The following is a 23,852-nucleotide window of genomic DNA, read 5'->3' as shown; positions in this document are numbered from 1 at the left end:
ACTCATTGTCCACTTCATGAAATCATCAAGTCCATCATAATGGTGTATAGACTTTAGTCCATTTAGCAACTCTGTTGTCCTGCACTTTTCAGCCAACCTCTACTCCAATCATTACTGGTCAGTTTCTGACTACAGGACTGCTGTTGACCACATATTTGGATCAATAAACAATGACATGGTAGTGGTATAGTAGTGTGTGAGTGTAGTGTGGTGCAAGAGTATGGGCACTATTCTTCTCTTTTTGTGATTCTTTTTGTCTAAAATAAAATGCTCATGCTTGCCAGCAACAGCAAAACACTCCAGAAGCTGAACTAACACAACTGGTTGATATTTAAATACAAAACTGTGAACTTATTAATGAAATTAGGAACTAGTTGCTTGCCTAAAATGTAGCTTCTCAAGGAGCACAAAGTAGATGCTATTCTTCACAAATGCACTTGAGTAGGAAGTTAAAGTATCATTTGAAAATATCCTGAAAGAAATCATAAATCCATCAAAAGTGTACTTACAGAAAAGCATTATCGGTAAATGTAACCAGTTCCTTCCCATTCAGCCTATACAGTCCTATAGCAACAAACTATTTGAAAGGCAGATGAAGGCCTCTGCTGCCAAACCACAAACAAACATTACTGGGACTTTGATTGGAACAAGTTTCTCTTGCTAAAACACAAGTATCAACATGAGTTTGGCAGCAAAATGAAGCAATGTTAAGCAGAAAAGAGCCTAATCCCCTCTGTGAAGTGTATTGGTGGGTGTGTGATGTTGGGGAGCTGTTTTAGTTCCAAGGGCCCTGAAAATCTTGTTGGGACACATGGTATCATAGACTCTATCAAATACCCAGAGATTTAAAATCTAAGACCAAGTCATTATTAGCAGTTGGCAGAATCTTTTAGGTTTAAATATTTGTCAAATTGCTAATTACTAATCAACAGTGTCAGCAATATCAGACCACCATATAGTATAATAACAAGCTACTCAGAGTGGTTAGATGTGAAATGACTCATTGTAGAAATAGTTACCAACTCAATGGTGATGATAGGAAGCAGGGGTCACAATGTCTACAATGCAAATATATAAATATATTTCATTTACTATCCAAAATAACCAGTGAGGCTACACATGAGTTTTTATATGTAATGTTTATACTGGTAAAATAGTAATAAATGTGACACAAATAAATTCTCTTTAGGGAGTATTTTGTCTTATGATGCCCTCCATGTATGTCTCTGCAATAACTCAAAATAACATCTTTCATTTACTTTAACTTGTCAAAATCATTTATTTCAGTGTTTCAACTTTAGTTTTTAAATGAGTTCAGTGAAATCGCAATGATAGCAGAACATTTTTTGGTGCTATATAGAAGCACACACAACACATTCTGCATCAATCTGAAGAACATTCCCATCATGCAAAGAACTATTTAAGCATGCAAATGATTCTTTGAGTGTTCATGGTTCTATACAGAACTGTATCTTTAGTAAAGAACCTGTGAATAAAAATCTGTTTTTTTAAAAGTGTGGGTGACTACTGACTTGTAGCATTTAACAATGTTAGCCTAGCAGCTCCAGTTCTAAACTAAAGAATGACAATTTGGACTGCAAACATGTTTGGACTTATCTAGGGTAAGTGGAAAAGTATATTTGATTTTTTTTAATGCATAGGTGTATGATTAAGACATGCTGTGGGTCCTGTGCATAACTAATGAATTAGACTTTTTAATTATTTCAACTAAATCTGCATTATATGGTAGTCTTGGTTAGTTCTCTGTTGATTAAATATGTGCTTTCTTCTATATGTTGTATATTGACAATAATGAGTTAAGTGATCTTACCAATTAACTAATTAAAATCTGTTGTCTAAGACAGTGGTTCTCATTTCAGTCCCCAAGCTACCAATCTCAGTCCATCACTGGTCTAGCATTATGACAGAAATTTGAACTGGCCTTACAGAACGTAAGCATTGTACTTGTAGATAAATTGGTGACAGGCACAATTTTTTTTTATTCTGAGGGCTCATGGTGAGACACTGGATGTGGCTATGAAGGAGAGGCAAGTTGGCTTCCTGTGGCCATGAAGGTGCTCTACAGGAGATCTTCAATGTAGCAGTTGTGGTGGAGGAGACCATTGTACTACACAACCTCAAAGATGTGCCATGAAGCTTTGCCATGCTTATGGGTATCATCTATTATGTGAATTTCAAGTATCTACAAGCTGTGAAGTATTCCTTTGTGTTTCTACAGCGAGTAGTGATGATCAAACCAGACCAAGCCTCTGCACGAATACATGCATTGAGAAACAAGCTTATAAGGTACAAACTATAAAACATCTGGCTTTTTAGAAGATTTACTCTGACACACACATGTCTATGTACTTGTGTAATGAGAAGATTTTGGAGATTCAAAATGTATATTTCAAGATTTTGTTCAGTTTCCTGATGATTTGGTTTGTATTAGCTTCTAGACATATCTCTTAAAAGAATTTATTTTTTAATATCATTGTTAAAATAAGTTAATGTAAGCACAATCAAATGCAATCAGGTCTTAATCTTTGTCAGCCAGACTCAATGTGGTTTAATGCCCAGTATGACTTAATATAAACTATAAAAATGAATAAAACTTCACCACATGGCTGAATACTACAGACCAGCATTTTAAACAGCAGTGTATGAAGTCAAACTGTGTATTAAACCACACTGAGTAATATGGGAGACACATATATTAAGAGATATTGTTGAACATATTAATGGAGATTAAATGGGTGACAATTGACTTCTGGTGTTTGTTAGCAATATTAACATAGCAGCTCCAGTTATAAACTAAAGAAGAAAAATTTGGACTCCAAACATGTCTTGACTGATCAATTACATCTGGGATAAGAGGAAAATGGTGTAAATTTGATTTTTGTTGAACTATTCCTTCAGCTTCACTAAACTGAATGTTGAAGCCGTTTTCCATTGTATTCCAGTTGGAAAGAGTACCTGTTTGGAATGTTGCTTTCTTGTTTTACACATTTGTGTGTAAAAGTTGTTGTTGTATTTAACTTTTCATCCAAGAAAATAAAAGTGAGATGTTGCCTCAAATGTGGTGTTTGTTGTAACTATAACTCACAATTTAAAACACAGAATACTTTTACATAATCTAAACTTGAAAACTGTTGAATGTTAATAAGTCACCTGTATCTTAAACTTGTGTTGCTAAGTTGAAACACTTGCTCTATATAGTTATATTAACTTGCAGAGAGGAAAGCAAAAAATCTGAAGTCATGAGCTGAAATAAATAGTAGTTATAATTTTACTTGAAACTTTAAGGCAGCTTTTGAACTTAGGTTTTCGGGTTGAAGCTGATGACATTTTTACAGTATATGGATTTTATGGATTTAAAAAAAGTGTTTTAGATCAAAAACGAATCTAATAACTACAATAAAACAATGTTTAGAGCATAAATCAGCATATTCATAACCATTTAACATAATGACTTTTTGTGAGGTAGCTTGTTTAGACGCATTAAACTCCTCAGATGTCTGGCTCCTATCACCACCACTGTGAACAATTTAGACTTGATCAGTTTCTCTAAAATGAAGCATATCAAACCACCCTGACTTATTTTGTTTACTTTGCTTATCTTAACCATTATGCAGGAAATTGTAGAAAAATGGTGGATTTTCCATTTAATACAGAACAGACACTTAAAGGATCAGGAGAGTGCAACGGACAGAGTTACAAGTAAATTCCCATCAAACTATGCGATCATTTACATTACTAATGTGGGTGTGTCTTAGTCAGGTAAAAGCAGGGTGTGAACAGTCCAGGGTCTAATCACAGCCTGTAACTGCCCCTCACACAGGTCCCTCCTAATTAAGCAAGTTCTCTCCTCTATTTTTACACCTCGGGGTTCTTCGCGGCTGGCTGTGAGATGTTTGGGGTCTTCTGCTCGGTCTCAGACTGACGTTCAACATTCCTCGGTGGGTGGAGCCGGAGTTAGAGGCCCGGATATAAACCCCCATCATTAATGAAGAGCTGCAGTGGATCTGTAGCCGTGTTGAAGAAGCCTCCCGGTCTAAGTATGAGCAGAAGTCCAGAGAGAATGTCCTCCTACCGGCGCCACTTCGAGGGCGCGCTGGCCTCCTCTTCCTCCTGCCACATCCGCGTCTCCAGCCCGTCTCCAGTGCGCCGCGAGACTCGCCGCTCCGCGAGCTACAGCCGCGCGCGCACGAGCCGCCGGGCGCTGTCGGGCACGCGCATGGCCAGGTAAAGTTATTTTGACTGTTTGTTTCCTCCTTTTCGTTCTTTTCCTCACTTCTTTCTTTCTTCGTCCGTCTTTCTTTTCATATTTTCTGTCCTTCTATGTTTTTACTTTGCTTGTCTTTCCTTCCTTCAGTTCTTTCTTTTTTTCTTTCTTTATTTTGGCGCATCTGTATATTAGTCTGGCTGTTAGAGACGGCGTATATCGGGTATCGGACCGATATCAGCAGGAAATGCTGGATCAAACATCGGAGCGAAAAAACAATGAATCTGATCCAATCCTGTGACAAATCTATGAAATACCTCACATTTACATTGTATATCAGTACAGTGAAACAAGTCTTATGACTGCAAATAAACAACACATTATAAAAAGCTGTATGAGGACAATATGAGATGTTTAAACATCTGAGAGTGAAATAATTCATAAATGCTATTCACTGGTATGGTATCGATGAGTATCATTATTTGGCCAGTATCAGCAGAAAATGATGGATTAGATATCGGAGGGAATAAGTATTATAAATACTGTGTTGAATGTTAAATCTTATTCTTTATTGATGTTGCCCTTATTGCATTATTATTTTGCTATCTGGTGTCAACCAGAGGAAGATATGGTCCCCTTTTGAGTCTTGGTTCCTCTCAAGGTTTCTTTCTCTCACTCTTAGGGAGTTTTTCTTTGCCACTGTTACCTTCGGCAACTATCATATGAGACGCAGACCCAGATTTTCAGTAAAGCTGCTTTGTGACAACCCCCATTGTAAAAAGCACCATATAAATGTTGAATTTAATTACATTTATTGATAAATAATGAATCTGAAAAAGCACACACAGTGCCTGGTGTGTTGTTAGCTGTGTATTTCTTCCTGTGAGGTAGAGTGATTGAGTAGTTTAAGCATGATAGTCTACTTACAGTTGCTTTAAGTGCTTCAATTAAAAATAGCTCATGTTGAAACTTGGTGGGAAATGTGGTTTTAAAAGAAAAAAAGTTAGTACTGGCTGATGCACAAGATTTCAATATCAGTATCAGAAAGGAAAAAGTGCCATCTATGTGGTCTGTGTTTTTATGTATATCTTTCTATGTCTTTATATTTCCCCTTTTTTCATTCTTTCTTTCTTTCTCAATAACTAGCACTTGGATGTACAGCTTTGTGGCACTTGCACTGCTCACTCTGTGTTGTGTCTTCTTTGCAGTGTGAGTATGGGTACACTGTGTGTTGGTATGGGTCTTGGAGGAGCACTGGACCTGGAAGCCGCCGCCGCTGCCAACCAGGCCTTCCTGAGCACACGCAACATTGAGAGACAGGAGATGATCTCCCTCAATGATCGGCTGGCCGTGTACATCGAGAAGGTAAGACACAGTCACTTACTTGCCTCGCCTTTGCAGAGAACTTACACCCTGTGGAAACCTAAAAATGAAATTGGTCTGGTTGTTTTGAAGGTTCGCTCTCTGGAGCAGCAGAACAAAATGCTGGAGACTGAGATTGATGCTCTGAAAAGCCGCTTTGTGAAGCCATCAGGTCTGCGCATGATGTATGAGGACCAGCTGCGAGAGCTGAGGAGGGTCGCTGATCAGATGAAGGTCCAGAGGGTGAGAGAACTACCAGAACACAGTAGTTCCAGAAGGCCAGAACACAGCATGGGGACTCATAGGGACTTATACACATACACCACTCTTTATCCAATTTTAAACCATAACAACATTCATTAATCACTGCCCAAGAGTACATAGAGCACATATTTCACTAACCAGCATCTCTGTTCCTGTAGGACCTTGCCATTGCTGCTAAGGAGGCCATGGCAGGGCAGTTGGAGATGGTGAAGGCTAAGTATGACGAGGCCCTGGAAGCCAGGAAGAAAGCTGAGCTGGAGGTTGAATCTTTCAAGCCGGTGAGTGGATGGCTAGCCTGCAGATGAAATTGCAGGCCCAGCATTCTATCAGTATAGTGAAAAATGCCTCATAATTGTGAATAAACAGTACGTTATGAATAAGCTATATGAGAATAATGTAAGGTTAATGAACATCTGAGAGTGAATGAATGAATGAATGATTACTAGGGATGCACCAATATGCGAACAGAGGGCTAATGCAGATATTCAATATCTTTCAGGTACATATCTGCTGATGCTGATACCAACGCCAATATATAAATATGTAAATAAAGTAGAAACTGGGACTAGATTTACCTAGACTAGCCTTACAACATTTATTTATAGGGTTACAAATGCAGTGAAATAAATAAAATACAGACATTTTAGCAAAATCACCTAAACGTTCTGCTCCTCCGGAGTATAATACGTGTGTCATCAAACATTGGTCAAATCTGAACATGTGTCCGTTGCTGATCGTTTTTAAAAGGAAACACTGGCTGTTAATAAATATACACCTCAATATGGTGTGTTTTATTATTGTTATCATTAAAATGTGTTAACCAATTAAAATTGGTGTAAACTAAGCAAAATGTTTTCTTTGTTATTAAAAAGAGACAAAATCTCTCCAGTACTTGGTTACCATTTTTGTTTTGGCATCAAAAGGCTGTTTTCTTGTCTACTAAGTGAGGAACGATGCACTAAATATCTAATCTAACTCAAATATATCATTCAGTCTTTGCAACTTCAGATAGAGATACCCAAGAGCAGAATTTTTCCAGTGCAACAACATGATATCATCATAGTGGGACAATGGCAACCTACTAGTAGAGAGATTTTAGCTATTTGTCATATGTTTTATAGTGTTTATTTTTTTTTATTTATGTATTATTTTTATTTATTTATGTATTTATGTTTTCTATTTGGTTTATACATAATATTTTAATTGTATTATACATGTACACAATTGCAAGGCATATGAGTCCTAACAGTCAGAGTTCCCTTCAAGCAAATATTTATCCTTACTGAATACCTAATTATTACCAAGAAAAAATAAAATAAAATAAACCAGACTGTCATTTGGTAAATAACATTGCTGTTTTGCCTGCCAGGATGTTGATGCAGCCACTGCTGCCCGCATTGCTCTGGAGAAGCAACTAGAGAACCTAGAAGTGGAGATGGAGTTCCTTCAGAGGATTCACAAACAGGTAGAGCCTCTTTTGATACCACAGTGATGTTCTCTACATAGGCCTCATGTCTACACTTCACTGAACACAAGCCTATTAATTTGCTTGCCCCACTGCACATCCTTAGTTGAAGAACTGGGTGTGGCAGACAGGGAAAAGGTGAATTTTATACAGAATACCTTTGACAAAAAAGACAGAAATTACATAAAAAAAACTAAACTGTTTCCCCTTCTTTGATGAAGGAAACTTACTTTACTGAGAATTTTCAATGAGTGGTTTGACCTACACATTCTTTCACTCAGATTCACTTATTAATTCAAACGTTAAATTCAAAGTTGGTTGCTTGAAAACCATGTTTTAAACAAACTGCTTGGATTGAACTGACCCCTCCCTTTAGGAAATTGAAGAGCTGATGGCTCAGATTTACGGAACCGTGGCTAAGGTTGATGTGTCCTTCTCTCTGCCTGACCTGGCCTCTGCCCTCAAGCAGATCCAATCCCAATACGACAGCATTGCTGCACAAAACTTGCAGGTAGACGGATAAATAAAGTTTTCTTATTGCTTCAGTACTATGGCTCTTGATTTGATTTGTGAATTAAGTTGTAACTGAATAGAAAATAAGTCTCACTATTAATAGAAAATAATCTCACTATTCTCAGTCTTGGATAGGTAATAGATGTGCAGGTAAAAAGGCCATGGCTAGAACTTGCATCTGCTCACCCATGCTTGTATCACTGTCTGATTTTTTTGGTCATCAGGAAATGGACGCCTGGTATAAGTCAAAATTCCAAGACCTAAATTTAGCGTCGACACGGCATGCAGAATCCGTTCGAGGCCTCAGAGAGGAAATCAATGGCTTGAAAAAAGAGGTTAGTGCAGAACTTCTACATTTCCACAAATGCTCGGGTAGTTAAAGGGGAATTCCACAGATTTTTCAAAAATGTCTGCATAATTTAGGCACTGAAATGAACAAAAAAAAAGTCATTCGGGGTGGTTTAATGTCGGATGGTTCATTGTAAAGAAATGTCCTGACCCAAATTCTGTACAGTGGTTGTTATAGGAACCAGGGATCACGATGTGTATAACACAAATATGGCCATTTTCTTGAATACTGTAATGCTCTTCTTACTGGACTTCCTTAGAAAACTATACATCCCTTACAACTCATACAAAATGCGGCAGCACGCATCCTAACAAAAACAAAAAAGAGAGATCATATCACTCTGTTTTAAAAGAGCTGCACTGGCTACCTGTATAATTCAGGATAGATTTTAAGGTTCTGCTACTAGTTTTTAAAGCTCAAAATGACTTAGCACCTGCTTACATCACAGAGTGCCTATCTGTTTATGTTCCGGCACGTAATCTAAGATCTGCAGATAGTGGCCTTCCACAAATACCCTCTGTAAAATACAGAAAACATGGAGAGGCCTCTTTCAGTTATTATGCTTCTAAACTGTGGAACTCAATTCCACCTTTTATTAGACAGTCAAGCTCAGTGCTCACTTTTAAGAAGCATCTAAAAACGTATCTCTTTAGCTTAGCATTTAACTAAAACTCTACGTCTCGTGGTATTTATCTTCCAATTTGATCTTTTTCATTTTCTTCTGATAAATACTGATAAATATTTTCTTCTAAATAAATACTAATTATTTCTTGTACAACTATGTTTATTATTATATAAATCTGAATAAATAAATGTTATTATGGGAATATTTCACCTTACAGTGCCCTGCATGTACTTCTCCCCCATAAATGTATTATGTTTATATGTATGACAAAAATATGTTTTTATCTCACAATTATCACAAAACAATTTCTCAGTTATCAGGCATCAATTTCTAACTATATCTCATGTAATAGGTTTCTGTGAGGCTTTGAATGTTTAGGAATTTGGGATCCGATCGCCAACACTGTGAACAAGTTTCTTTTCAATGGAGCATTTCATGCCAAAGCACTCCAATTGGCTTTGTTTCCATATTAATGATTAAATTCAAATGTATAACCTTTTTAAAAAAACGGTGGAATTTCCCTTAACATGAATTGTGCAGGTTAATTCCATGTAGAGGTAGAGCCATCAGTCTCAAACTATGCATGTGCACCCACAGATTCAAAATAAGCAGCGAGAGCTGGATGCTCTCAAGACCAGAAATGAAGCTCTGCAGGCGCAGATTCGTGAGGCTCAGGAGAGACACAGGAAGGAGGAAGATGACTTACAGGTGAGAGAGTACAGACATGTTAAAACTGATCACATGGAAATAGATTTTTACTACATGTAAAGGTTTGTCTGTCACTTACAAATCAAAGCATGGTGGTGATTTGTGAAAAAAACTATAATGGCCAACATCAATACATTCATATGTGGCCTTTTTTGCAACTAAACCAAAGCTCTTCAGAAACATAATTAAAGGTTCTATATCCTATTATTCTTGCATTTGTCCCCCAATGTCCACTTCTAACATTTGTAAGGTTTTACAAGAAATAGAAAAGAAATAAAGCAAATAGAAAAGAAATAAAGCATTTTAATATGACCATTTCCAATCTCTCTTAATCCCTTAGAATTAAACAGGCTGTTTTGGTTACTGTGCCTCTAATGATTGGCTGCCCTCTATTGTGCCTTGTTCAAAAAGCAGTCCAGGATGGAACACTCCTTTTAACTTCAACGTGAATGATCAAGGCTAAACCGCTGTAGGCTGAATATATATGTTAAACAACAAATTCACAATGGGCAGCTTAGTTTATATGGACTGGGTAGTGAATGGTACATTTTTAAACATTAACAATGTTTACACACTACATCATACTCTTTCATTTCAAAAAAGTGATGAAAACAAAAGTGACATGGGCCCTTTAATAAATGTTTGTAAAGTCTTATCGCAGTACATTTTGCAGGCCCGCATGGAGGCTCTGAAGCTGGACATGAAGATAGTGAAAGAGAAGATAGCTCTGCTGCTGAGAGAGTACCAGGACCTGCTCAATGTGAAGATGGCTCTTGAGATTGAAATCACCACATACAGGTAGTGTTCACACTCGGAGATGACAGGGAATATAGTATGCTGTTAATATCACCAAAAATAAGTATTACATAGCAGTCACAGGCTATCAGACTTTTCCAAAGAGCTGAAAACAGAGGCCACTACAGTTAGAAATGATCGAATCAGCAGACACACCATGCAAGACTGCCACTACTGTTTATGAGAATGGAATTTTGTTATTGTTAAACTGCCAATATTCAATGATGCGATACAGAAGTTTCCGTTTAGTGCAAAACATTCATGTTGGATTTCAGACAATAGTATAGTACAAACATCTAAGCACTATATAGTGATATATAACATATAATGTAAGAATATGGTTCATAGTAGAGTTAGATGCTATTGATAAAATTCAATATCACAATACTTTCTGAACATATCATAGTATTAAATCAGTACTGTAAACATTAGCCAGACAGAAAACACATTTATAGGAAAGAATCTATTACTACTTACTATTTATTTAACTTTTGTTAATTTTAAACTGTTCTTTCAAAACACAGTAAATAATAAAGAATTGCATACTGTCAAGTCTTTGGTATAACAAGTGCACAAAATAGAATAAAACAACAATAAACAACAAACATCTTGTCAGCAGGGGCACTGCTATGTCATGACTATTAGATCATGGATTATCTGTCAAATATATATGGCAGAAAATCAATATCATGTTATATATGATATTCAGTCGTATGCAAAAGTCTGGGTGTCGCTGGTTAAATGACATTTTGTTGATTTTCTAGTGAAATTAACATACACATACTCTATACATACTCATATGGGGAACACACCTCTGCACAATTACTGTATGTTTGATTAATTCAACAAATTAAAAAATAAAAAAAATAAAACATAAAATATGGTTTGTAAAAATTGTGCATTTCATAATTTGTTTTATTTGTTTCCAAGATTTTACACTTAGCATAATTAGACTCACAAAGTTGTAGAAAAATGCCACATTTATGTCTGTTCCCTGTAGAGGATGTATTCTTACTTAATAAATCAAGAAAACGTGTAATTTGTTCGAGTGTTCATACTTTTGTATACGCCTGTGTCACGCCGCTCTAATGTATAGTGCCTGAATTGTGGCTCAGAACTTTGCAGACTCCATGAAGGTGGTTTCTTGCTAGATCTTTACATGTGGTTTATCTTTTTTGGAACTCATAACCACTTTCAAGGGAATGGCTACTTCTAGTAAAAAGTGATGTTTAAGTGATCAATATGATCAATAAGACCAAAAAAAGACAGTTAATAGGCTTTCATCTTTTCACTGGTCTTCAGGAAGCTGATTGAGGGTGAGGATAGCCGGCTGACGGCCATGGTGCGTGGCTTGTCTCTGATGAGCAGCAGCACATCTATCAGCGCTGGACTTGTCAGTGCCTCAGGAGTTGGTCTCAGTGGAGCTCTGGGTGGGGTGGCCAGTGGGTCAGCCGGCGGGGCAGTCAGTGGAACAGCCACAGCTTTGTCAAAAGTAACATCTTCCTCAACTGGCCGCCAGGGGACAATGGAGGAGTTCACCCATGAGCAGGCCGTGGAGGTGACGGAGAGGAAGACTGTCCTTATTAGGTAAAAGTTTGGCTGCAATAACTCAAGTAATGCACCTTTCATGAAAGGACAGACCATTAAAATGATAGTTTGGCCAAATAAATTGCAATTTGCAGTTTGCACAGCTAATTGTGAGGAATAATACTTGTTAGCTACTCATATTTCAAGTGCAAAACTAAAGAAGAAAATTTTGGACACCAACCCTGTCTTGGCTGGACTAGATTTTGGGTAAGAAAACAAAACAAGATTTTCACTAAACCATCATTTTAAATCTGCCATACCAATGAAGGCTGTTGGAAGACGTTATTAGGAAGTTTGTTCTCAAGTAAAAGTATATTGGAACATGTTGTTAAGGAATACTGTAATAACACAGTAACAGTCAATACAGTTAAAGATAATAGAACAGTGTGAAGCACTGAACAGAGAACTAGACAAACTTCTGTTTTCACTCGCTGATAATCCCGATTTCCTGCCAGGTGTTATGGATTTTGGATTTTAATACTGGGTCTCTAAGGGTCTTCTTTTTGTGATTTGTTTGAAAATCCTGCCTTTAATCAAGTAGGGGAAAAATATGATCCAATATCCAAAAGACCTTTTCCGGTATTTTCAAGTACAAGACTTAATAAGGAAAAAAACTACATTACTCACTGACTGTACTGCCTCACTTACTGAAAAACAAGCGTTTCTTGCATGGGGTATTGTGTTGACCAGCACTGAACATCTGAGACTGACATGGGAGAGGGACGTGGGGCTAGAAATCACATAAGAGATATGGAAAAACATTTGGAATATTGCAAAGAAAATGACAATATGTAATTTGGCAAGAGCTTTACAATTTAAGATTTTCATAGAGTACACATATCCCCTCTCCAAATTCAAATCTGGCACATCCCCTTTATGTCCTAGAGGCAAAACAGACACAGGTAGCCTCATTCACTATCTCTGGTTATGTCCCAAACTGTAGAGACAGTGGAGAGAGGTTTTACAGGAAATAGAGCAAATACAGAGGAGAAACTGAAACTTGATCCACTCTTTCTTGTCCTGGGTCTCCCTAATAAATATATTGTGGTTGTACATAGGAGAAAGCTTTATAATATTTTAACACTTTGCGGCAAGAGAAATATACTCCACTACTGGATTACTGACAGGGTCCCTTCAATTTTAGGATGGCATAGATTGATTCTGGAATATATCCCTGCCTGTTGCATTAGAGAATAGATGCCTTTTACAAAATATGGAAGCCTTTTTATGGAATACATTGATGTAAATATATCTGCTATAATGTGCAGAGCATTCATGAAGGATGGACTGAATCAATTAAACTAAACCATACTGTTACACTGCATTATCAGAACGTAATTTTCTAGACATGTAGAGAACGTTTGAGCTTGGTAAGCTGTGTAGGGTGTTTTTCCCCTTGTTTGTTTTTTTTCCCTTCTCTCTGTTAAAGTGGTGTTTAAATATTCTCTGTTTCTTGTTTTTATAAGGGTATTTCTGTAATAGGCTTTCTTAATAATTGCGACTAATGCCATCTTTCTTTTGGTTTAGAACAGTTAAAACAGAGGAGAACACTGTTCAGAGTGACACACAGGAACGCACCATCACCATCTCTGGAGCAGCAGATGAGACGGAGGAGTAGACTCACGGAAACTGCTTAACCTTAAATCCGTATCTCTACCAGAATCCACTTTCTTCCTTCACTCCACTAGCAGGCTTGAAAGAAAGGAAACTAGAACATGGCATAGTTTTTAATTAGTTATATTCTTGCAAAAAATATTCTACATTATATAGTTTTAAATGATTCCGTTACACCTCGGAAGGTTCAGCTTGGAGCAATAAGATTCTTTTTCTCATCGGTGAGTGGAGAAGAGAATGGACTCTACTAGAGATAGCATGAACAAGGTTCATGTCACATACAAAATCGTAAGCTTTAACTTTATCCTGACTAGAAATTGTAGCACAAGCCTTACGTTTTGCTATCTACCTCCTCTGCTGGTGCAATTCTGTTACGACTAAAACTGCTAACTGTATTCAAACCTTTAACCTCCACTGTGTCCTCTGGACCTGTTAAGATACATACAAGAAATAAACCTGAGTGCAAAGCATTGAGTAGCCTTGGTTAAATTCGCTGTCAGAAAGAATGCTGTGTATCTGCAATTCAGAGTGGTTTGATGTGCAATCCTCCGTTCTAGAGAAACTTAAAAGTCAGAATTGTTCGCAGTGGGCGGGATAGGAACCAGACATCTGAAGAGCCTCTAGAAGCGACCTCACAGAAAGTTATTAGATGAAATAATAACAAATACACTGCCTCATGCCCCAGACACTGTTTTATAGTTTTGAGATAAAGCTTTGGCCAAAAACGTAATTTTTAAAAGGAATTCATGGTGGAGAAGTACATGCAGGACGCTTTAAGGAACAAGTCCCCAAAGCACTCCTTCATTTTAATTTACAGCTTCCTTGTGTCTTAATTATTTATCAGAATCACTTTCTTCTTGTCTTATCTGCAACCACATTACGTTTATACTACTGATAACACTGATCGCAAATTTTGATTTATTTAAACCAGTGTGCAATAACTTGGGTTCAGCTGTTACCTTTTGACAAACAACAAACAGACTAAAAATGAACTTTAGAGTTGTTTTAGATGAGGTTGTTTTATTCCCATTTCCTTCATACTATGATTGTTTTTATGTGATAGTGTCAACATCAACTTTGCAGATAAGATAATAAGATTGTCCAGTTTAGGAATGCTCAAAGTACAGCTGAGAAAAATGGATCCATGTGACAAAAATACAAATAACATAAAACATTCAGGAGCAAAGTGTTCCATTATCAGAATCAACCTAGTTAGTGTCCCATGAAAACTACAGAAAAGGGCAACAGAAGATATGTAGCAACACCTGCATAATCTTCTTTAAGGCCTTTGATTGTAAACAAAGCTCATTATACCCACCATAAAATATCTGGTACATTCATGCTGATGAAGTACCTCGATCATAAACATAAATTCTATATTAATATTCACAGGAGAGTGTTGATTTAAAAAAATCACTGGGTTCTCCCTTTTAAAGGCATGTGTGCCTATGTATGTATATATGTATATCATTGTCTGAAGTGCAAGGTATAGGAGAGTGTTTGCGTGGTCACTTTAAGGGCTTTGGCTCCTCTCCAACTCCTCCAGCCAGGCGGTATACGGCCAGACTTACTTCATGTGCCAAGGCATCTGCACTCTCCTGCGCACACAGATATGTTTCATGTTACCAAATGTAGCTGAGCATTTCTGATACAACATGGAGCAAAGATCATACTGCAGGTTGCAATAATAAAGAGCAGAGGAGGTCATTTTCATGGGAAACACAGACAGAGAGAGTCTGTATGTAAGGATGTACCTGTGTTTCAGCTTCAGCGTACACTCTGACCACGTCCTCGGTGCCTGAGGGTCTGACAAAGGCTCGAGCTGTCGTGTACTTTTTAACCAGAGCATCTATGGAATCTTGTAGTCCTGCTGGCGTTACTGCACGACGCTCTGCATCTGTTGTGTCTATCACACGTCTGTCTGCCACCTACAGTGGCAAAACATGACCATAACACACACATGAGTCAGGGAACTTAAAGCACATTTTGTAGTAATGTAGGGGCTCACACTGCAATCTTAGAAATAAAGGTGCCACTTTTGTTTTTCTAAAGGACCTTTTAATCAGAGATGGTATACTAGCATTGATGAGTATTGGTACCGGGCTGATATCATCAGAAAGTGCTGGAAGGGATATCAGAGTAAAAAAAGTCTGAATCTGATTCAGTCCTGTAACAAATCTATCCTGAACTATCACACATTTCGTGATGTGATTTTTGTGGCAGTGTTTGAGTAGTCTGAGCATGATATGCTTAAGCAAAAATAAATAAAAACAAAAACAGCTATTTTTAAAGATTAGCAGTTTTCAAAGGAAAAAATATTGGATCAGCTGATACTGTACATTTTATTGCTTTTCCTGCTTTAACACTCACTATAACTCAATAAGGGGCTTTTAATGAGCTGATTAGTTGGATAAGGTGTGTTAGGAGCAGGGAAAACACTAAAACGAGCAGGGCACTAGGCCTCCTGGACCAGGGCTGAGAAACACTGCACTATGTTAGAAATACCACTCTGGTAGAAATGTGTAATTGCATGCAACATGCAGAAGAACATTTTATAACATGGGTTGAGCTTTGGAACCCTTCTCTGAGCAGATGAATCTGTTTGTGAGAGCTTACATTTGCAAATATTCAAAGAGAACAAGTCAAAACTTGGTGACGGACGTCTCTTCTGAGGATGTTGTTGCAGCGGTATGAAACAATAATACAGCCATAAGCATTTGAGATGGAAAGAAAATTTTAGAATAACTTGTATTAAAAATGTTATTTTTAAATAATAATAACTTAGCCAGTGTAAACTGAAGTATTATAAAACTGGACACCATTAGATATTTTACAGATTTTTACATTTCAAGTTAGTAAATGATAAACAATATACTGAAACAGAGTATTCATAGTCATTTCTTGTTATCTGCCTTAAGATTTGATTTTCCAACAAGCATTCTAGATATGAATTTTATTACAACTTCATTCTCAATGTTAAATGGTTTTCTCTGTCATTGCAGAGTATTCTACATGATTTGAAGCCTAAGATGTAAAGTAGTATCAGTATATTAGAATAATTAATCTGCAAAAAAAATGGTCTTATTGTTAAAAAAAAACTGATTCCAAGTTGCATAAACACTCAAATATAGAGTGGCAAGGACACACACCTTGACTTTGAGCTGCCGGTTTGGCAGATCTGTGTAAATGCTGTCCCACTCCTGAACAGTCATCCCTCTGATGGCCAACACAGCTTCAATAACCAGCATATCTGAAATAGCATCACCAGTAGCCTACAGCAGGAGAGAGAAAGACATCGAGTCAACAAAGAAAAAGGAGGCCAGAGAAGACAGAACACAAGAAACAATAGATACAAGAGACATGAAAGAAACAGTGTTTCATATATGACAGCTGAGTGAGCTAATTGGAAATGCAGGGAATATAATGGTTCTGGTTGTTGTACCTGGTTGATGAGGTTGACGGTGTTCTCCAGAAGCTTTGCTGCATGCTTCTTTTCATCACTCACATTTGGGTCTTTGACTAGCTGCTGGATCTCCTTCTCTGCTTTTTCACTGAACAGAGCCTTAAATTGACCAGAAAAGAGCCAGTTTAAAGCGTGATTTTTAGTTATTTGTAAGGCTTTCTGAACAGTTCAGTTAGGTTGAATGTGCTCTTACACAAATGAGTTTTCCAAAGCATTCAGATGTTGTGGAAAGGACTGTTTGGACACATGTTGGCTGACATTTTTGTTCAGCAATTCATCAAATGTGGACCCCAAGAAAGGTGTGGTCCAGGTGCTCACAAACTCTAAACATGCCCTTTGAAACCATGCTATAAAATCACTTGGTATACACACAATGTTACCAACAAATAAAACTAGTGTGAAATCTGAAAGGCATTAATAGCCAAGTGCAAAGTGTACAGCTCAGGGCCCATATTAACAAAGCTTCTCAGAGTTGAAGTGCAGATCTAGAATTTTATTCACTATGACCATACAGACAGGAACAAATCCTAGATCTGCACTCCTTCTCTAAGAAGCTTCATGAGTACTGTTTTGCTTCCAATTGAATAAACTCTGATAGCAGTAATACCGTTCCATGACCGTTGGCTTCAAAGTAAACTCCGATATCAAAATTCTGAGCTGCGTGGTGAAGATGCTTCACTCCTGTCTTCGTGCAGCACACTGTGACCTAAACGTTACAAGCATTATTTCAATTGTTTAAAAGCAGTTATAATAATATAATAATAATAAAATGGTGTATCAGAAATTATTTACCTTCATTATGTCTTCCAAGTATCGTGTGGAGCTTCCATTAGCATATGCTGTTTGTACAACAGCAATCTGTAGGTTAAGCCCTGCCTGTACATAAACACACATATATACATACTTAATTCCTATGTATTCCAGTCAAGAACTGTTGCAACTGCATGTTAGAAGCATCTATACACTATAAACCCAACAGTCTGTACACCCTTGCTCATACAGTTTCTTCTGAAATCACGGGTAACACAACTCTTCTGAAAAGGCTTTACACTAGATGTTGGAATATTGCTGTGAGGATTTGACTGCCAGTTTCTGCTGCAGGGGTCTATGCCGCCAAGGGCCTCCCCGCCATCTCCCACTGCCTATATGGCACTGCACCGGACCCCCATGCTGGACCTTGCAGGTGGTGGGCCCAGGCCGGGTTACGTGGGCTGCCCGGCCACCAGGCGATTGCCGAGGAACACGACCCCCAGGCCTGGCTCCAGGGGTAGGTCCCGGTAACCCTCTCCCGGGCAGGGTACATGGTTTTCTGTGGCCTTTTGTCATGGAGGATTTTTGGCACGAGTTAGTCTGGGTCTTCACTTCAGACCTGTTCCCCTTGAGAGACCCTACAAGGAGCATATTGCTCCCGACGACTTAGCTCTGAAGATCCCCACCACACAAGTCTACATCCCGACCCTCACCTATGGTCATGAGCTATGGGTAATGACCGAAAGAATGAGACTGTGAATACAAATGGCGGAAATGAGCTTTCTTCGCAGGGTGGCGGGCTACACAGGAGCCAGTTGAGGTGGTTCGGGCATCTGATCTGGATGACCCCTGGGCGCCTCCCGGTGGGGGTGTACCAGGCACGGCCTACTGGAACAAGATCCCGGGGTCATCCTAGGACCCACTGGAGGGATTATATCTCCAAGCTGGCCTGGGAGCAGCTTGGGGTCCCTGGGGATGAGCTGGACGAAGTTGTGGGGGACAGGGTCATCTGGGATTCTCTGCTCTCCCAACTGCTACCGCGACCCTATCTGGACTAAGCGGTTAATGATGATGATGATGATGATTTGACTGCTTTCAGTCAAAAAACTATTAGTGAGGTCAGGTACCGATGTTGGATCATTAGTTCTGGATTACAAATGCCACTTAAACTCATCCCAAAGCTACGGGATGGAGCTCCATCACTCCAGAGAGTGCAGTCCCACTGCTCCACAGCCCAATGCTGGGGAGGCTTTATACCCCCTCTAGATGGCACTTGGCACTGGGCATGGTGACCATAGGTTCATACGCAGCTGCACCAGAGCATCCTATACTATTAACAATGCTATTTTATGGACTTTATATGTTTTAAGACTGCTTACTCATACAATAACTGTCCAATACACTATACTTTTACCATGTTAGATACACGTGAGGATTCATGTGTACATTAGTGAGGTTAACTAAAGATGTGTAATGATTTCTACCTGAGTCAGAAGCTCTTTGAGATATGTGCTAATGAGAGTAGCAATTTTGTCTCCGTCCAATAGATGGAAGCATCCATCTGGGTCGTTGTAATAGTAAACAATACGATCAGCATCACCATCAAATGAGCAGCAACGCTCACCTGCCCCCATACTCATTCCTCCAGAGAGAGAGAGAGAGAGAGAGAGAGAGAGAGAGAGAGAGAGAGAGAGAGAGAGAGATAGAGATATGCAGGTACAGTCATTTTCGCTGCCCAAGTGTGACAAGTGTGTTAAGACTTTATAATGGAACTAAGAGTGTTAACTGGTAGAGAGAGTGTTTAGCGTAATGCTCACTCTGCCATTTAAGAATCATCTTTGGGCTAAGATGATTTCAGAACACCCAGCACTGGTTGCTAATCCCAATGAATAGGAGTTTCAGCACGTTAACAGATCTGTCCTGATCAAAAGCAATGCCATAAAGTCAAACAATGCTGTGACACCAAGTTGAATACTCCAACTGACCTTGTGGAGGTTTCTGCTGTACTTTTACGTAGTCGGCTCCACACAGGTAGTTCAGTTTGCCGTTGCTGCCATCATTAAAGAGCACCACCTGCAGTTCAGACTGGAGATATGCCTCCAGTTCTCTCACCTTCAGTGCGCCAATTCCATTGGCCCCGTCAACCAGCAGCCGCTTCTGATCGTCAGTGTGATTCCGGGCCTGGGAGACAAGAGAGCACGCGTTGTTACTAAGTTTTTTGGCTCATTTTCCTATTTCTTGCTTGTTCAGTGTCCCCCACATTTACATTCTTACGAAACATACAAACAGTGGAAGCCAAAGCGTTGCAAAGCACATGGAGATACTACAAGACACTATAACCTAAGATACAAAAGCCATATTTTTTCCAGTTAAATAAATTAATACAAGTGTAGACACTAAGGAGAATTAATTGCTTTTTAAGTGAACAAAACACAGAGGTGAAGAGGTTTAGAAGAGAAATGTTGCAATAATTCAGAAATGAGTGTGATTGAGTGCAAAAAGGTCTGAATCTAGGTACTTGTGTTCAGACCTGGTGGAAGAAACTGACAGACTCTGTAGTGTGAGTTCATGGGAGGCAGAAATGATAAGCAATTTTTAAAAATCAATAAATTGGGACAAAATCAGCAATTAAATATCAATATTTTCATTATTTTTACACCATGGGTATTATACAGTTACATATTCAGTATATCTATGACAATTTCCATTCATGAACAACTGGACCAGCAACAAAGCCAAAGTCTTTTCATACCGAATCAGAGTTTTACATTCATTAAAACAAATACACATACATTTTTTGTTAAAACATACACTTTGAAAAGACAACATTGAAACAGATTGAAAAGATCTTTAGACAAACAAAAATTGTTCTACTGCATTACGCACAGCACCTTTATGCCTGACAGGCAACCTAAATTAGCATACAGTTGTGTAGTTCTGAACCAGAGTGCAAAGGTAGTGAGGGGCTTAGTTCGTACATTCTTACTGAGTTCAATGAAAGCCCGGGAGAGTTTCTGACAGTAGCCTTGTAATGTGTCAGTACCATAGCAACCGTGGGTGTTGCGACAGCGGACCATATAATGCAGCTGAGGTGTGGTCACAAGACCATAGTCTGAACAGAAAAGAAAAAAAAACAAAAGAAACAACACACATCAAGAAAGAACTGTTACCAGAACATCAAAACACCCCAATTCAGAAATCTTCAAATGATGAAAATTATAGAAAAGGTCAAGCCATTAATGGAATTCTCCAGTGTTTTCAACCTAATCTCTATTCGCAGTCTCTGAAGAATGGTTGATTACCATGGACAATAAATTCTCTGTCATGAGTCAATGCGTTTACATTCTATTGTAAATATGTTACTGGGTTGAGTCAATGGGTTTTCTGTGCTTTTTTTTTTTTTTAAACTAAGTACGGGGTAATACATCAAAATAATTGTCTGTGATCAGACTGATCCAATGCTATAGATGCAGCAGATACACATTAGGCTGAAAAACAACCAAGCACAGGTGTAATATATGTTGGGGAAATTATGTTTATGTTGTCCCCACCACCTCTTGTCAGTGTAGTCTGTTGAAATTCCTTTATATAATATCTCTTAGCAAAATTCTCGCAAAGAGCTCGTTAAAAACATGACAACGACTGTGCAAAAGTGTCTTTGTTGATTCCTCGCCATTATATTGACACATAATGAAAATATACATGAATTATCAGTCAATCAATCAACCAACCTTTATTTCAGAGTACACTGAGGCTGACCCTCATTTGCACTGTAGTCGAGCATTAGAAAAGAAAACAAAGAGAGGATGTAATTGAGAACCTGTTTGCTATTGATCACAATAGTTTTGTATGTAGTTTTGCTCAACCCTCATCTTTGTGTCCAGCACTTTTCAAAACAAAGTTATGTCCATACAGTCAAGTAATTATTTTAGGGGTGCACTGATATAGGTTTTGTAGACCAATGCTTATGTCCAATAGTTTCCATACATAAACATTTACAAACCTAGAAATGGAACTAGATCTACATGGATAGCATTACAGAGAAAGGTAACATTGATTTGTACAGTGCTACGAATGTAGTAAAATAATTAAATAAAAAAAAGAAGATATTGTAGCACAGCAGCCCAACTTAACCTAAACACTCTGCCCTTCTGGGGTTCAATAATTACATTACTGAATATTGTTTTGAAATATTCGTCAAATCTATTGGTCAAATTCCAATATCATCATGCATCCCTACTTCCTTTAAGTAGATTCTACCAACAATATTAGCCATATAAGTCTGTATGACTACTATTATAATAAATAATAATAGAAAGTCCAAATTTTGAATGAGAAAAGTGAAATTTACACACCTTGAATCTGCCCTCCTAAACAGGACACCCCATCCAAAACAGCCCGCGATAAGTTCTCACTGCTTGGCCTGAGTGACAGCAAGCACAGCCCATCAGCTAATATGTTATTACTATACCTATATTTTAAGTATTTTCTACTTATAACATTTCATTATACTGCTAAGAAAAAAACAGACTAAATGCAGCATGTGACCGCACATTGACTTACCTGGTATCTCTGCCTATAAAGACACTTGCTGTATCACTCATGCTGATGGCTTCTTTCTCAATAATGTCCTTCAATGCAGCGCACAGAGCCTCCTGCTCTGCATTGGCTAGCTGTGTGGCATAGCCTTCCCAGGCTGGGGTCACCATCTCCCCCATAGGGTCAATCAGTTTCACTCCATTGTCCTCCTGAGGAAGCAGAGAACAGTCTTATCTTTTTCTAGGTGAGAAATGAATGCAATAAATCTTCACTGCCACTCACCTCTGGATTGTGAGAAGCAGTGACCATGACTCCTATGGTGGACTTGGTTTTTCTGGACCTCAGTGTGGCCAACAGGCCCATGCGGAACATCACGTGGTCCAAGTGTTTCGCTGTGGTGCGGAACCCTGCTGTGCCATACTGCAACGTTAGCCCTTTTGGTTTGGGATGGAGCATGGATTTCTGGGAGGCCTCCTCAAACTGGTCCATCTCTGCCAAAAGATACTTAAAGCTATTTTCTGTGCTCACGTTTTGGCCCACAGACCATCTCAGTGTGCACTGGTCTTATCTTTGAAAATTAACAAGCAAGACAACAGAATCTAAAACAACTGTGGCCGTAAATTTCCCTCACATGTTCTTATGTAAAGTTACAGAATCGCTTTGTGAACATTGTAGTTATTCACTATATATACTCGATAGCCACTTTACTAGAAACGCCCACCATGTAAGTTCACCTTGCTAGTCAACAGCAGTCCTGTGGGCAAACTGACCAATGATAAAAGGGCTAACGGGGAAAAAAAACAGTGCTTGACAAAAGATGGGCTTTATTCTGTAATTGTAAACCTACATAGTGGGCCAGTAAGGAAGGTGGACCTTATTAAGTAATGCTCAGTGTATTTGTGAACAAATCTCAACAACACAACAACGAAGAAATAGCTAACATCAAGGACAGAATGAAGCTGTGAAGGAAGTTTAACCTCTGACTAACGCAGCTGACTATCACTTCTGATTTCCGGGAAATTAAATACATAACCGACCGACAGAAATAGCACCAAAATCAGTAACTTCCAGTATAGACGGAGGGGAAAGCGATCTAGCTGACGTTAGGTCGTTACTTGCGAAAGCTGTAATCAGTTCATGTGCAATACGAACTGGAGTGAATGAGTCACTACGAATGCTAAAGGTGCAACACCACTATACAGAACATATAGCTAATCTAAAAATTAAACGGAACATGTTGCCTTCTTTCTATAACTTTGTGAAAAACTGTCTAGGTTTTATTTTCGTACTCACTCTTTCAGCTGTTCAACTACCGGGTACAGATTGAACACTTCCTATTGGTGATGTGGCCGCTGCACGTAGCGGCGTCCTGCGGGGCGTGTTCACGAACATCAGACACTGCAAGCTTTGAGGCGCAAAACAGAGAAGGCTGCGCAAAAGAAACGCAGAATACCATACTATGTCGAAACAGAGCAATATTAATAGCGCATGTATGCATGTTAATGATGTGAGAAATGACAGGTGCTTTAAAAGATTCGCTCAACACTAGACCACTGAAGTCGTGCGTCATTCTGTAGCCGTTACTCCGGCTCG

The 23,852-nt window shown here is 38.6% G+C and overlaps 2 protein-coding genes across 2 annotated transcripts; one reads left to right on the top strand and one right to left on the bottom strand.

The window, feature by feature from the left end:
- The first annotated feature begins 3,667 nt into the window (after window positions 1-3,667).
- ngs (notochord granular surface) lies at window positions 3,668-13,526 on the top strand. The gene is made up of 11 exons (XM_036577150.1): window positions 3,668-4,246; window positions 5,423-5,590; window positions 5,681-5,830; window positions 6,010-6,129; window positions 7,221-7,316; window positions 7,693-7,827; window positions 8,054-8,164; window positions 9,401-9,511; window positions 10,185-10,309; window positions 11,609-11,893; window positions 13,421-13,526. Exons 1-11 carry the CDS (start codon window positions 4,007-4,009, stop codon window positions 13,509-13,511), a joined length of 1,632 nt encoding a protein of 543 aa, XP_036433043.1. The 5' UTR covers window positions 3,668-4,006; the 3' UTR covers window positions 13,512-13,526.
- A 981-nt stretch (window positions 13,527-14,507) lies between these two features.
- On the bottom strand, window positions 14,508-23,641 carry pgm3 (phosphoglucomutase 3). The gene is made up of 13 exons (XM_036577148.1): window positions 23,553-23,641; window positions 22,542-22,750; window positions 22,284-22,468; window positions 22,076-22,143; window positions 20,699-20,832; window positions 19,706-19,901; window positions 19,205-19,362; window positions 17,763-17,846; window positions 17,578-17,676; window positions 16,950-17,069; window positions 16,657-16,779; window positions 15,262-15,435; window positions 14,508-15,105 (listed from the first exon to the last, which is right to left on the bottom strand). The coding sequence occupies exons 2-13, from the start codon at window positions 22,746-22,748 to the stop codon at window positions 15,016-15,018; spliced, it is 1,638 nt and encodes a 545-aa protein (XP_036433041.1). The 5' UTR covers window positions 22,749-22,750; window positions 23,553-23,641; the 3' UTR covers window positions 14,508-15,015.
- Window positions 23,642-23,852: the final 211 nt, after the last annotated feature.

This window comes from Colossoma macropomum, unplaced genomic scaffold (assembly GCF_904425465.1).
Source record: "Colossoma macropomum unplaced genomic scaffold, Colossoma_macropomum, whole genome shotgun sequence".
Taxonomy (NCBI): Eukaryota; Metazoa; Chordata; class Actinopteri; order Characiformes; family Serrasalmidae; genus Colossoma; species Colossoma macropomum.
This window is presented reverse-complemented; position numbering and strand designations above follow the sequence as displayed.